Here is a 17,138-nt window from a genome sequence, read left to right as displayed (position 1 = left end):
ATTCCGCGTGAAAATAAAACTATGACAATAAGTTTAAATAATATCATATAAAATCGTTTACGATAGAAATTGAAAGAGGCAAGGAAAGATACGGAAATGTCGCCTGAATCAGGATCTTTTCTTATGTGACGTTTTCTGCCCGTTCACTTGTAGTGCGCATAAAAGAACTTCGTTGCAAAAATTAACCTGGGTTCTATAAACTGCCAAGGATACCTATGTATCCTTGGGGATCAAGTTTGCTTCATACCAAATTTCATCAAATTCGTTTCAGTGGTTAGTTAGTTTTCATATAGAATTTCTTTCGTATTTTTAATATTAGTATAGACAAGCATTTAAACATGTAGTATTTATGAGTATAAAAATATGGGCAATTTACAAAATAACAATAAATAAAGTTCATAGATACTACATCTTCTATAAAAACTGAATACTCTCCAACGAGGATTATCTTTGCAAAACATATATGTTATTTTACTATGACTTTTATGGTCGTATGAAATTTTATGATCGTATGAAGACCTCTGTTATTATGACTAAATAAAGTGTGTAAAATTATATAAAATTAAAACATAGCGGTTTAAATTAAACAACTTTAACGAAGTTTAAACACAGACATTGCAAACAATAATTAAACCTGGGACCGTTATTCAAACCTACCGTATGGTATATTTTGGACACATCTTGTCACCCACCCAGTTCATTACGCCCGTCAATTTTATAATATAAAAAAATGATAATCAGCGTAACGGACACCAAAAAATAATTCATCATTGAGATGCAAGAGTGATTGCAAAATTATGCGAACGAAGTCATCCTATTCAAATGATTTATCTTGTGCAATAAGATCGAAAAAGTAGATATGAAGTAGTTTATTAGGTTCTATATCATAAAGAGGATTATGGATATGTTTTTTTAGTGTAATATTCCAAGTTCTATATATTAAAATAATTTGTCGAGCGATATTCATAAAATTAAATGACTCGGTGATAATTTTGGTTTACGTGGATGTAGTATGCGGTCAATTTCTGTTGATCTGGGACGTGCGTGACATCTAACTGTGAATAGTCTCCCTATTGATGCGGCGTTCGTCAACGAGGTGGTTGACGATGATATCGACGTGATTTAATCACTTGCCCAGCCAGTGATGTCCCGGCACTTCGATTGATTGAAGGTATCAATCTCACTGTTTCGTGAGCCGGACGAACCGTTACTGACAAAAAAGGGATTGATCGAGACACGCGTAACGGAAATGGGCATCGCATACCCGTCACGTAGTTGCGCTGACACGAATACCGATACTAATATACTGTGCATTCAATTATCTCTGAATATTAGTTTGGTACTATAGATATTAACGAGTATTTTTTAAGAGATTGTTTGTAACCATTTTGATATGAAGTAAATTCGTTCCCGTCAATAATCGTGCCGACGGCGAGTGTTTGATTAACTTGCAGCGATCGATAGCAGTGATTACGATATGCGTACCTCTGCTGAGATCGAGTGATGTGACCTTGCCCTGGAGCATGATGTGATTGGCCGACATTTCCGTGCGTATGTCCCAGAAGCGTATTCGTTTATCGAAGTGTCCCGAGATGATTGTAGAACCGGCACCGTCTGACGTCACTAGATCGTTACAAGATGATCCTGCGAACTTTGTTTCTGTACCTGAAAACAAAAAAACATTGAGAAATCGCAAGAAATGCAATGTTGCTTATTACAAACACGTTATCGGTTCTATGCTCTACAAAGTAGCGGAAAGAAATAACGTGAGAAAATAGCGTGTTGGTGCCTTAATTACTATCCTTAGCGAAATTAGGATAATTTACTGGATAGTAAAGTGAGGCCGTGTCTAGTCGCTCGTTAAAATGGTCACCGAATGATTAAGGAAGATTTAAATTACGATTAGATACTAAGTTAGACAAACTACTCCAGTAATTAATTAGTTAACTATCTGATGTAGGAAATTACTTAGGCATAGTTATTCGTTACCTGCGATTAAGTAAATTGTCGTAATGACCTGTAAGGTGCCTTTTAGTGTTAATTTAAAACAAAATTTATGTTCATTATTGAAGTAATGAGTATTTAAATATTGTAACTTTTCTTTATAGTATATGCATTTTTTTATCAATATACTTGATTAAGATTAAACGATGTGTACTATCTATGTAGTTAAACGGTTTAATTGAGATTGCATATGATTGACAGATTAATTATAAGATGATTAACATTACAACTTACACATTCTACTTCTAAGGTCCCAAATTTTGAGAGTACGGTCATGACTGCCTGTGATTACTTTAGTGGGTTCGCCGAGGAATTTTGCTGCCATCACTTTTCCGCTGTGACCGGTCAAAGTATGCTGTGAATAGAAGAACTGTTAGCATTTGTTTGTCTAAGTGTGTTTAATAGTTAGTTTATTCATCGGTTTATGTAAAAGTAAAATAAAAAATATCCCATTGCGAGTTTAAGGTCTAGCCTCCTCTTCTCTTAAGCAAAATGTTTGGAGATAACATCACCACGTTGCTTAAATGTAGATACTATGTGGCGGAGTTCATACCAAACATGCAAAAATCTTCCCGTTGTTTTTCTTCACAATTGAGCAACAGATGAATAATTAACCAAACCTAACCTAAATCAGGCACATTTAACCAGTACATACATATAATATCATTGGTCTGGCTTGGATTTAAACTCACGGTTTACTAAGATCATACTCATTCCATATCAATATATGAATGTATAATAAGTGATTTATTTAAAGACACTGAAACACGTTTGGTGTTTGTTTTTCTGTTTATTTGTAAGTGGTAAGTTAATTAATTTCCACACGCATCGCTCTTCTATCGCAACGATGCTAATTAGCTCGTGACATTGAAAAAACATCAATTTAAAGTTTTTCACAGTTTTGAAATATAAATAAGAAAAATTTAGTAAAATATAAATAGATATGATCAGTAAAATTCAATCATTATATACATTTTTTTAATCTTTCATAAATTAGACTTACAAAAAGAAGAATGTTATCAGTTCGACTTTATTCATTTCTGTGTGAATGTTTCCTGATGTCTTAGGCGATATTTTTTTTATGAAATATATGATAATAGGACTTGAAAAGTATCTAGTGAGCCGACAATAATAATTCTTTATTGTTATCCGAGATTAAAGACAAGTGGTTCTATGTAGGTAAGTTTGAAGAAGATAGGAATATGTTTTATTAGTGCTTGTGGGTTGGTACATTTCTGCGTAATTATAAATATTTCTATAATGAGCAAAACATGTATGAGTATATAACCAATTTAAATATATGTAAAATATGTTCTTCGTTAAATTGAAAAAAAGTATAACAAAAGTTCGACAGTGAGTACCGCAGGGCGCCAGCTACTGCCAGACACCCGATAACAATTTACACGAAGTAACCGACTCTACAACGAACGATTATCGTCTCTTTACGGCTTCGTGATCCGCAACTAACCTTCTGTGCTATATTGACGTCTCACGAAAGGATCGACGCAAGCTCATTTGCATATAAACTATCGATTAATTATTCAATATACCGTTAAAGTGACGATGCGATAATATATCACGTAATATATAATAGCCCATAATATGAGGTCATAATGTTCTGTAATGTAACGACGGTGCCGTAATTATTGTTTGTGGATTTATGTTGTTTAATAAAGGTCAAGTATCATATATTTTCATTTGATGTTATACTAACTGTACCCAGGTAATTTTGTGTTATCCATGACTGTTTCATACCTAATTATGATATGTAAATCTCTGCAGTTGGTCAGATTTAACGAGCTGACTTGTCCGCTTCTTATGTTTGGAGCCTCACTTTTATATAGCCTTGCATCTTCCTTAATCAATTAGTCGTCAAAATCTTAAATATTTTTTCAAATAAGACCTTTAGTATCTGAGATTAGCGCGTTCGCGCTTGTTAAACTAGGAATCCCGAGATATTTATTAAACAATGTGATATATTCGACAACCGATCTATTCGCTGTGCTGTGCTAATGCGTTGAACAACGCGATCCACGTTATTTTTCACGCAAATGTCTCGTCACTCTTCTACACTATTTGAGCTTTGAGTTGCAAAGTGTAAAAGTTAATATTTATCTTAATAAGACGTTTAAAATTAGAATGTTATTTATTTTGATAGGAATTAATACTTTGTGAAAATTACATTACGTTGGCATTTTTTTTTCGAATTATCTATAATTGATATAAGTTTGCTGCTGTTTACTTTTATAGACATTTGGGAGTGTTTTTTGTATTCCCTATAGTTTTGGCAGCGTATGCTTCATAAGTGCATGTAATGACAATTTTCTCTTTAACTACGTCGGATTAGCATTTTTTTAGATTCTAATCCAAAAACCTAATTTATACACAAAAGGACTTTGACCGGAAATTCATCACAAATTAACATAATATCGACAGTAAAAAACTACAAAATTGAAGGAAACTTACTATAAAATGAAATGAAACCAATCGAAGCTAAATCAAATAAGCGGAAATACAGCTACAAGTATCAAATATCAACAAATAACCAAAGATGTTGCGATACACTCGAACAAAGACCCACTAAGCCGTAAGCACATTTCGTAAAGTAAAACCCATGAATCCGCATTTCGCTCTTAATTACCTACAAAACGCCCCGTTATCACGCAGCTTTGTCGACAAGCCTCATTCCATTTGCGTATACAGTAACATAAACAAAGGCCACTTACGCGTAGAACTGCGAACATTGCTCTGCACTAGACTGTCTTACAAATATTGCATAAAATTTATTAAACTGATTCAATATCTTTCCTAATTTAATTAATACATTTCTGTGCCAATGACATTGCGGTCTTGTTTCATATAAAATCATGAATAGAAAAAATTTAATACAATATAATTAGTTTGCAAAAAATCTCGATTACAAAGTCGCTTCATTGAAAAAGTAGAACACGCTTGATACGGGCTTATTTATGACACTGGTTAAGCTGTCAATAAACCATCGGGTAGGTGAGAAATGATAATATGACCGGACGATAAAAACATTTTTACTGTTTTGGTATAAATAAAGTTTAAACAACGGTAAAAAAAGTAGTAGCTACGTAATAATATTGCATAATTTTATTATAAATAAATTATAATTTATTTACTTATCACTTCACTCTGTCATACACATTTATTTAAATGTAAAATTAAGCGTGGGTGCTTTAGGTCTCAAGATGATCCCACGATCAAATAACACGGCTGCGTCAAAATATTAAAGTAAAACGGTTTAAGATAGGTGGTACGAATAAAGTAAGTTTACGTCGGATTTCTAATTGATTTAATTCCAAATTTGTATGACTTACATTTAATTTACACAAACGATACATTTAGTAAACCAACGCCTTATGTAAACGATACGATGATTAATTATGTCGCTCTCTTGACCGACTTAAGCAACGGCGGCCGCCTCAAAGAAATCTAATTATTAAAGTGCGACAATGTGTGAACAAACACAAGTGTACTCACTATTCCTTCAGTATCAAAGTCCAATAGGCAGGCAATCCGATACGACCGGAGGGAGGTTATGGTTATGGCTCGGAAGTGTAACACTAGATTTAAAAACCGAACACAGGTCAGTCACTCAGGGTTAGAGCTTTGTGCAAGCCCGCCTGGGAAGGTACAACCGAGTAGGTACTTAAAACAGCTATATTTGTTAAGTTGTGGAAGTTAGCCAGTGTATTGCTGCAGGTACAAGGGATAAAAAAATTTAGTTCCCAAGGTTGGTAGCACATTTCCACGCACATAACCTATCTCTATGGTCATATAAATCATCACATAATATCGGCCGGAGTCGAAATTCTAACCCGGAACCTCGGGAGCAGTCAGTAAAACTTTATGGTGCTACTAAAACGGAGTGGTCTTTGCACAAACGTTGGTGGGTAATAGCGAGTGGTAATTTAAACCAATAAAACTCATGCAATAAAATTTTAATATAGACAAATTGCTTCAAGTGTTCAAATGCTTCCCCCTCAGGTGAATATCAGACATTCGCTACACTTATCTCTGGCCTATGAATTTGAATACTTGAGTGGCTGTTAGAATATATAAATAATGTACGTGCTTCTAGAGAAATAACTCATTCCTTATAAATCAGTTGATTTGAATTGCGTTGGCTCATTAACGATTCCAGCTGTGGTGCGTAGAGCAGAAATACACAACTTATTACTTTAGATGCACAATTAAAAGCATCCGCAAAACATCTACACAATTTTGTAGAGACTCTACAAGATTAAATTTGACCTACATTTTAAGAATACAATAATCAATTAAAATCTGAATATTATTCACATTGAAATGTTCTTTAATACTTAAATATACCGCTTTTTTAGATAAAAAAATCATGTGGACGCATTTTAAATTGTTATCGCTTTGATCAATTTTAGTTGTTTTATTTTATAAATGTTAAAATTTCCATTTCATTTTATAATTTTAAATGAGGTCGAAATTGCTTTTTGACTATAAAAGGAATTGCTTTTAAGAATTCGATAACAAGTTTCTCGCTAAAAGCTAGCACCGTTTTAAAACGGCTTAATTTCCTAACAATTACAATGATTTCTCATTAAAATTGTCGTACACATAATACGTTTTTTTTACAAAGATGATTAGTATCTTAATTAGACTACCGGTCACGTATTTTAATTCTGTTCTGTATATTCCCTCATGCCGCTTATCGTAAAGCGTAAACAACGTTAGACGACCATTAAATCATATGTGTCCGCTACACGGGAATGACGCGGTGATTTAATCATTGCTTGCGGTGGGGGCGCTGCACTTTTAGATGCATGAGACTTTTTATTCGATATGCTGCTGAACCGAATACAGTTCCCTGCTTAATATTAAATATACACGTGATCTATAAATAGAAAAAAAACTGTCTCGGTTACTAAAAAATAAATATAATAGATTTAATATGATCTCACCATTTAAGGTAATGTTTAATACTTCTTACGTACGTAATAAAATTTACATAATGAAGAGTTAATTAATTTTTTCCACTTTGTATTTTTTAATAAAAGTAACAGTGTATACAACAATAATATGCTGGTTATATTTGTATCAGAATAAGTAGTTATCTTTTTTTTAATAAATTTTTGAAAGAAACCTGCTACATACGAAGGAACTTTATACGTTGTATAAAAAGGTATTGCTAACTGTTAAACTTTCAATCTTATGTTCAGAGAAAAATTCTTATAGCTGTAGAGAAATCAGAATAAATATAATTAGGTTTTAATTTGGTATAACATAAAAACCGCTTAACTGTTTACTAAATTGGCCACTTGCCTCAATATTGACCAATTAAACAGATTTTAATATGTATAATATTAGCAGAGATAGACATGATTTTTTTAGGTGCTACGATAATATTTTATGTAAAAAAATTTTGTTGTTATTCGTGTATATGAGTTATAACCAAATCGTTATTTTTTTTTTAGTTTTCTATTTATTATAAGCTTATTTCGGCAAATGGGTTCGAATCTGGGCAAGTACTGACTTCATGTGCTTAATTTGTGTTTATAAGTCATCAGCGCTCGGTGGTGAAGCAAAACATTGTACCTCATACCTCCAAATATTTTCCCGTCGATCGTTGCAACGTGGCAAAATATATTTGGTGGATTTTGTAGAAGCCCATTGTATAAACACCTCCGAATCATCTTCCAAACATGCATTTCGTTACACAAAAGATAAAAAAAATAGTGAAGATGTGTTGAACATTGAATTAAAATATATATTAAATTAGAAATTGTGATAGATTAAACAATTTAAATATTTAAAAAAAAATTTACAGAATATTAAATCAAATCAAAGTAATAATAATAGATAGAAGTGCAAAAATATACAAGATCATAAATTTATTAATAATCAAACCTACTTAAGAGATTATTTATTCGATGAAAGTTTTTAATTAGTAAAATATTTCTGTCGGTATCTTCTAAGGCACGAGGAATGGAGGATATCAATATCATTATGTTAACCTAAAATCTATATTCAATAAGTCACACATATCATTAAAATGTTTAATTAATTACCTCATATAAAGCTAATTTTTTAACAATTATTTATTTTATCTTTTTAATCTCAGCTAGGAATCGTATCTCGTAGACGTTTTACGTACACTTTGAGCAGTAAAGTCGTTGGGATACGGCATGCGATATGTGCCTTGTGACAGAACATGGCTCGCTTGTCGAGCTTTGTTACAAGAGGTCAATGGTGTTTCAAGAAAGGCAGATGTCACATCCTCTGGTACAATGTATCTATTCAAGTACTTCTATAAATCTTCATACGATATTAATCAAAGAGCCTACCTATAGTTCTACCTACAGTTATTTTTGTCTTGTCTTTGCATAATTTTAGCATTTATAATGTAAAATGTTTTCCATTTATTTGTGAATATTTATACTTTATCTCATTTATATATAACATATAGAAATAACATATTGATTTGTTAATTTCTCTTTTTCTTTCAATTCACATGTATCCAGAGAAAGTTACAAAAGCTGCCTTTCCAGACCCTGGGGTCATTCGACGTCGCTTTAAATTTACTTGTCCTATAGCCACGTCAATTACTTTTACTTTATCTAGACGGCAATTTATCCTTAATTATTGTTATTGGCCTATCAATAACGAAAATAGATGTACATAAAATTATAATAATCATATTTTAAAACAATACTTCAACTTTGAGAATCAGATTGACCTCCTTCTTATAGATCTTACGACAAATATTTAATAGAGGAGGTGGATGTGTGAATTATTACAGTTTTTACATTGAATGGTATCTGAACAAGAAAATTAATGATCAAAAACACTTTCTGCATCGTAAATGTCTGCATGTCGAAGCTAATGACGACCGAACACAATGAAGCAAGAAGACATGGGAAGAGGATCTAAAAACAAACTAAACTATCTCACTTATTGCGGACATTCTCACACATCCGCTGTTTAATCGCGTGATTGAGTCGCTTTAGACAATTCATCATTTTTAATACATGTTAATAGGTTAGCCCAACGTTTTATAATGCAATATTCGTAGATCATTTGTTCCCACATTATGTGTTTCATTACCACGAAACATAAACTTAATTTTAAATTGTTTTGCCTTACTTCTAACTATTATACTATTATATTAATAAATAAAGAAAGCATAAACAATGATATTTTAAAAGGCAATACCAAATCTATGTTTCTAGTTTACAATACAATACACTATTTCCGTATGATTTATCTATACAACTTAAATATAACTTACAGCAATATAATGAAGTTTATGCCTATTTCAAATCAGGTATCGCAATTGCTTATAAAAGTATTAATCTTTATAACGCTCTATCCAATATTATTGCGACTAATGACTTTATACAAATACAGTTTCCGTTACATTTCAATTATGTTTATATAACAAGGTGCTTTTATTTTTCGATCAGTAGGTAGGTAGGGTATTTGTTAGAATTAATTTTATTTATTTAAAATTATCAAATTATATTTTTAAATAAAATAATAATTATCGTAAAATAGTCGACGGCGAAAGTTTAAACGGAAATGAGGTAACATAAAAATCGAAATAAGTTCTTAAGATAAAATCATCTGCTTTAATTTTAAAATTAAAGTATTTCAGTAGGTCATACGTGAACTGACAATTTTAAATGTAATCTAAATAAGCAGATCGAAGTTGTAATAAAAAATAAAATATTCGATTAATATTTAATTTAAGCTTTTTATGTGATTCCGGTTAAAGGCGTTAATAAGTGCAAAGTGATTTCAGAACCTGATCAGGGACGACATGAAAAACAAAAAGTATTGCGGTTATAATTTATATATGTGACACTATAACTGCGGTTAATAAAGTTCTTGGAAAAAACATTTCTTGCTTACAAATATAAAGCAATCTTAAAACATTATTTTATTGGTTTTTAATAACATTAAGTTTGAGACTAAACATAAATATCTGAATTATATATTGTATTTTTAATTTAAATTAATACTTCGGTGATAAGAATTTGTAATCTTATTACTCGCTCGATTCACGCGAACGAAATGTTATGCGTGAGAGAAGATTTCGTTCGAATAAATGCCACATCACTAACAAAAGCCATTAAGCATTTCCGATTACACGTATTTAAATTGAAAACTGTTCATTCAATTACAATAACGAGGCGATACATGCGCCTATATATGTATGGTTGACAGCCGAGACCGTATCGTAATAAGTAATTTTCGCACGTTCATGTAAAGTTGCTCGGATAAATATAGAAGTACGCGTTACAACTAAATTTGACGGTCAAAAAATGATGTGACCGTGTTACAGATATGGCAGTAATGCTTCTATGGCGTGCCGACACCATCTCTAATGCGCTTATAATGGTGATACCGGGCGGGACCGTGTAGTGCTAAGTAATTGATAGAGCAACTTGCTATCGCCTAACGATTAAGCTCTAATGTAACAAATTATGTTTCTAAATAATAGCTTCATTATAATTTATGAGGATATTAATTTTCATTTAGGCATTGTACTTAAATAAGTGTAAACGATTTAGAGCTATGGAATTTATCAAGCAACAGATTGAAATAGTGTTTGTTTATTGTAAACTGTATTTGCAATGGTAGAACTGGATTAAATGTTTATATTTAGATACACAAAATAGAATAGAGACATTATGATGGACGAGATTCCAGGGTCCGTGGCGAATGTAATTTGCTTTTATTGTGGTATGTAAAATGGTTTTAAGGTTATATGTTCGCGCTTTCAATGAACATATCCATAAAGTTGTAAAATGGTCATAACAAGCAGGAAACGTAGCTTGGTTCAGCGATGGTCAACCATAAAAACGGTGCTAACATAATTTCCACAAGCAACAGCTTCATTTTATAAATTGAAGCCGGCCTATAACAATAAACAATACGTAAAAATGCTTTCTATTTTAAATGGAGGTACTAGTAAAAGTAAATTGTATGCATTATCATAATCACAATTACCTAGTAATCGGTAAAGATCAATGGTCAATGCAGACCTAAAAAAACGATAAGCTTCGATTGTTTGGTTAAGGTTTGTGCCGTCTTTTTTTTAATGGGCCATTCACTAAATTATACGTTTTCATCATAAGAAAGTTTTGAGTGGGATTCAAATCAATTTTTAAATCGTGTATTAGAGTGAAAGTGGATCCCTTTGTATATTTAGCGTCGAGCCTTAGAATAGGGAAACGATACGAACTTAATGTACTCTTTGTTTGTTCAAACAACGAGACTCGCAATGTATTTACCGTGTTGCAGAATTACGAGATCTTAAGAGCGGCTTAGATTGAGAGGTTTCATCGGCTCGGCAATGGCTGCCTTGTTATTGTAGAGCAAATATCGTTAAATCAGTATGGCTCTCGGGCGCAATCTGAAAAGCGTGAATGGCGTGAATATTACGTTTAGAAGTGGGCGCGAAGTATTCTACTAGTGGTTTAGGTTACAGTGTGGGTAAAGTGTAACAAACAAAGGATCGTTCGGTTTATATGCCGTGGGAGACAATGCAAGTACTGAACAACCAACGGACTTCAAGTGGGGTGAATGATTCCGAAATTCTGTACAAGTTCTGGTTATTGCCTTCGTACTCAATACCGATGACTGTTACTTACATTTAATTATTTAGAGCAATTATTTTAATACAAAATAAAAAATACAAAATAAAAATGTTAACTTTAAAGTTAACATTAGAACATCAAAGAGATTAATAAAAACATCGTTACTGCAATAAACGTTTCTAAGAAATTTAAAATATTGTAATGTATTGCATAAAGTTATTATTAAATGAGTTTTTCATTTATTTTTTATAACAAGTGCACCGTTAAGAAGTTAATAACCTAACAAATATTAATTTTTAATACTCATTAATTCTTTTTAATTATTAAAATCTGAGTTACAAAGCCTAAATATTATATTACGTTATATATAAATTTTACATTGCGTTAATTTTTAAGAATAATATAAATTTGTCAAGATGTGTAATGAAAAGTAAAGTTTAGTGAGATGTAAAACGTATGATATCAATTTTTACATCCTTTTAAGGTGAATGAGGTCCAGAACTGTAACTTGATGAATGATACGTCGGATGTTTAATGCGGGCAGAGATTTTTAACATAAAAGCGTTATATTGCATGTTTTCACCGGACTCACATGTAAATTAACCCAAAATCGCACTCGATCTCGCCGAGCTTGTGGTCTAAGTTAAAACGATTACTACCTTTGCTTTATTTATAACTTCTATTATGACATGTTAATATCTTAAATATTATATTAATTATGTCATCCAGTTTATACGACCAGATTAGTTTATATTATTGGAACGTATTACAGCTAAATAATATAGGTACTTAATTTTTTTTTCATCAATCATGTTTGTCAATAACAAATTACTAGATTTTATTTTTAAATAAATTCTCTAAGAACATTACGTCTCTCAATAGTTCTATTCTGTGTTTTGTTATCGTGATCTCTGTAAATACTATTATTAAATAATTATTCTGTTCCCAGCTGAATGTTATTAAAACATACTTTAAAAAACAAGAACAGAAATTATGTTTAATTATACTCTAAAGAAAAAAGGGTATCATAAAGCTTACAATATGATAAATGTTATTTTAGCACGTTATGTTCAGATATTGTTTTTACGTAGACAATTAGTATCGAGAACGCTATAAGTTTCTTTCCTGTTAGGTAAGCGTTTCAAATTCTTAGTAAAGCGCGGAAGGCACACGCGCACCTCGCTATCGGCGCGAGGGCATCTGCCTCCGTACATCAAATTAACGGCGCGGAACCAGGAACGGCACGGCAGGGTAAACATACGCCAAATTTCACACCTATACCTCGTCTCGTCGCCTCGACTAAGTCATTCACATCGCGAATATTTACTTACGATCGCTTACATACCATTTGACATGTATCCAGAAGATTCCTTTGAAGAAATCATAAAAAGAATACCTCTTTTAGTGAAGTTGTTCACATTAGCACTTTTCGTCAAATATTACACTTAACATTTTGTTTTAGCATATTCATTGTATTTGTGCCTGGGAGAGGGAACGAAAAATGAATAATGATCGCCTTTTGATACCTGTTGTTAGTTTAAGCATAAGCCTGAGTTAACTCAAGAAGGGAGCATAATTTTAACGATACTATCGTGGGAAGACATGCCTTAAAATGATACATAATTGTTTGAAAATGTGAATAGCAACGGATTAACAAGATACGCTTAGATTTATTTAAAAAATTAATATGCAGCAATTTATCAGATCTTGACATATTATTGTTCTAGATAAAATTAATAGTGATTTCATGTATCGTAGCTATCTTAAACCTTTTTATAATTTATATAAATATTACGAGTACGTTAACCAGTTTAACAAATACATCTAGATTAGAAGTAAAGAGTTACTCTCAATAAACAGTCACGATTCGTGGAAACCTGTAGAAACATTATTTGTCAAGAGACAAGAGCGAAACATGTGGGTGCTTAAGAACAATTTTAGTATTATGGTGACTATTATCCAATTACGTCTAATGCTTAATTTCAATATGAAAGTCTATACTTAGTGTTCTAAAAGATCAAAATAAAATGGCGACGTTGACATCATAGAAGGCAACAGGTAAAATTATATATCCTGTCTATCTACGAATTAATTATACGTTGATGATTTATCGTAACAAATATATTGACAGTTAAACTAAGAATTGACCGATAAGAAAAGTTTGTTTATAGATATAAATCAGCCATCTATTACTCGAATACTAATAGACGTCACAGTCAAGGATCATGTCGGTAATTCATCATAGGTTTTTGTCGCGCAAAATGAATGACCGCGCCCGCGTTTGGCTATTGTAACTGTATATTATGTGAGGTTTTTATAATATGGTGAAATCATTGGAATACCCATTTGTCCTTGTTATATTAGTTATAAATCAGTGTCTTATTATGTGAAACTCGATTTTTTTTTTAATTTTTAATACTATTTTACATGCGATACGGATTAATTTTGATGCGAAATCACGTAATGTATGCTGACTGAAGTCTATTTGGTTATGGACAAGAACATGAAAGGTTTACTGGGCATAATCTGCGAGCCCGGGTGGCCGACAACTTAAGAGCACTCCTACACTCGTGCATCCAATCATTCCTTCATTAATATACTGCATAAACTTCGTATAAACAATCTATTCGCTACTGATGGACAGTTGATATTGAAAATTCTGGGTGTAATGCAAATGTATTATTTTCAAAATATTAAAAAAATATTAATTACTTTCAAATGCGATATGCATTTAAAAGGAAAATACAACAATATGATTGTACTTTTTTTTTCAAATTATAATTTATACTTTTCGAGGCTTAGCCAAAAGAAAGTGAAAAATTCAGATTTATGCGTTTTCAGCTATGTGTTGATAAAGTTTGGAAAACTCATACGACAATAATATTTGTCATAATATGTTGTAATTAAACATCGTTTTTTTTTTTATAAAACATTAATATTTCTTATATTTTGAAAGAAGAGTTTAATTTTAATTGATTAGAATTGTATTAGACTATTTTAAATTTTACATCGTACCATAATTGTTGTAAAATTTACTAAATTATTTTTGTACCGTTAGTACCGTTGGAGATAAGTGTTTCAGAATTGCGTTATTGCACCGCGGAGTTTAAGGCCACACCAGATTCTTATTATGTAGCAGTGATACGGAAGTGTGAGTGGGAGACAATGCGTGTGCGGTACATCCGCGGAATATTTCATAGGCTGGTGTCCGTAATTAGAGGACGGGCGGGCAAGGCGACGCTATCGCGGCATCCGGCGCCGCGCTATCATGTGAGAGATCATCCGATCCCTCGCTTGCCGCTTGCACTTAGCCTAACACGCTTGCGATTGCAAATAATTAACATGAGCGCGTTCCTTTGACTTCTGGGGACGGCTTTATAATAATAATTTATCTCGTTACTATTTGAGATTCGGTCTCCGTGCATAAGTTTATAGTTCGTATTCAACTCATGATTTATTGTGTTCTGATTATGATATAATTCGAATAGATAAAAGTTGTTTCGATATGCGCATCAATATTTACATTTAGAATAGATAAGTACCTACTATCAGTTTCCCAGCTTCTATCATACTTTATATCTAACTGCATTTAAACCGGTCAATGGTGTCAAGGAAGTGAACAGGATATAGCTCTGCTGACAATTATAAAATAGCAAACATCACTTTTCCACGCAAGATAGAATACTTTGAAATTTTGCATAAAGTTAATTGGTTATAAAACCATATCTTCATGTTAAGCGATATTTAAAAACGATTGAATTATTTTAATTCAAATGACTTCTCCTTTACTTAAATTATAAGGAAATTTAAATTAAATTTTAAATTTTCGAAACATATTTTTATATTTAATGTCATTAATTTAGTTATAATAATAATATATATATTTAATAAATGACGACGTAGAAGTAATTAAATAGAAAAATTAGCATAAATCATCAACATTATATTTAATGTAATATATTACAAAAAATAGATATATATATAATCACATATCCTATAAATTCATAATAACAACAGAAATAAATTAATGTATTACCGTTTTCTTTGGATGTTATAAACTTCAATTAATTAATCGATTATGTTCGTATATATTCGTTTTATAATTAATGGCATCATAAGCTAGCGACACGAATAAAATTAAAGGAAGGTGATGAGAAGATATAATAATTAATTTTTAATAAAGTCGTTTGATAAGAAAATATTCTTATTATAATAACGTCAGCTCTTCATAATTTATTTGAAGTAAATTGTTAATGTAAAAGGTATCGGTTTCTCGAGCATGACCCTAAATTATAACATTGACGCCTCGATAATTTTCAAATATTTATGGAAGTCGTAAATTCTGAAATCGCAAATCGTGCCGAAACGGTTATTTCGCTTCAATAAATAGTGCTTGTACTATGTTAGCTTTAAAATAAAAATACTTCAGGTCAATGTGGCGTGGAGTTGTCCGAGTTATGTTGGAAAAACATCAGTAATTTAAAAAAATAATATTAACTTTATTTTAATAGTAGAAATTTCTATGTCTACTATCAATATAATATTCTATAATGTTAATAAATATATAGCATATAAAGTACCTACAGTCATAACATAATTTTTTTTTTTTATTATATTTATGCAAATAGTTAAGGTTATTTTTAATAATTATGTCTTTGGGTATTGGATTAGTCCGAAGCGAGTGGTTAGTCATGCACGGCCGGTGGTCAGTATCAGAGCGGTGGTAACTGTTGATAATTAAGACCATTGGCTTAATGGTCGTTGACGGTAACGGCCTGTGTGCCGCTTCGATCCCCCGCTATGTCTACCAGACGTACACTATTACGACGAAATAATCTGCGTAATGACTAATACTAGCTAAAAGTATGTGAGGTCATATGAAGAATACTTTATTTTCTTGTATTAAATTGTCATGAGACAGGAAAGACGACAAGAGATCTATTAATTTTAATAAATAATACTTATATACTGAGGATACGATCGTTCCTCTATATCTCATAAGTATGTGCATAAATCCCGATAACTAAGCAAACGTATCGTGTGGAATTGTATTACAACTAAACGCACAAAGGAGTGACAGACAGTGAAAAATAAGTGAAGAGTACCTCCTAGGCTGTAATTCAAATACAAACTAAATATTTATGTGCTTCATCTCTTTTACTTTTGTGCTTCCATCTCGCATATGATAAATTCAATTTTACTGGCAAAGTATTCCTTCGCATATTATATTTTAACGTGTATGGACACAATCTCTTCATAATTCTTTGCGTATCTTATACAATCATGTTTTGTTGTCATTATAATAGTAAATTTATCAACCATGTTGCATTTCTTTGTATTTTTATCGGATGCGCCTCTCTTGCAATTTATATCTTTGGACGTGCATTAGCAGATGTGTGTACCTTATTGCATTTTTATTTATATAAATACAATAATAGAAATGAAAGTATTATATACTGCTTTAAAGTTATATTTGTATACTCCGTTGAAATATTATCATTTTGTGATATAGTTTACAGTAAAAACGTGTCG

At 31.6% G+C, this 17,138-nt stretch overlaps 1 protein-coding gene across 2 annotated transcripts in view; it reads right to left on the bottom strand.

Annotated features, from left to right (window-relative positions):
- Positions 1 to 17,138, bottom strand: part of LOC125067198 (autophagy-related protein 16-1) — a 130,607-nt gene that overhangs the window by 22,808 nt on the left and 90,661 nt on the right. For both annotated transcript variants that reach the window (XM_047675644.1, XM_047675645.1), the window contains 2 exons: positions 2,239 to 2,359; positions 1,486 to 1,665 (listed from right to left, as the gene is read on the bottom strand). In XM_047675644.1, coding sequence (XP_047531600.1) covers positions 1,486 to 1,665; positions 2,239 to 2,359 — 301 coding nt within the window. The remainder of the gene's footprint in view (positions 1 to 1,485; positions 1,666 to 2,238; positions 2,360 to 17,138) is intronic.

This window comes from Vanessa atalanta, chromosome 11 (genome assembly GCF_905147765.1).
Source record: "Vanessa atalanta chromosome 11, ilVanAtal1.2, whole genome shotgun sequence".
In the NCBI taxonomy this organism is placed as follows: domain Eukaryota; kingdom Metazoa; phylum Arthropoda; class Insecta; order Lepidoptera; family Nymphalidae; genus Vanessa; species Vanessa atalanta.
The sequence above is the reverse complement of the archived record's forward strand: the minus strand, read 5'-3'. Positions and strand labels throughout refer to the sequence as shown.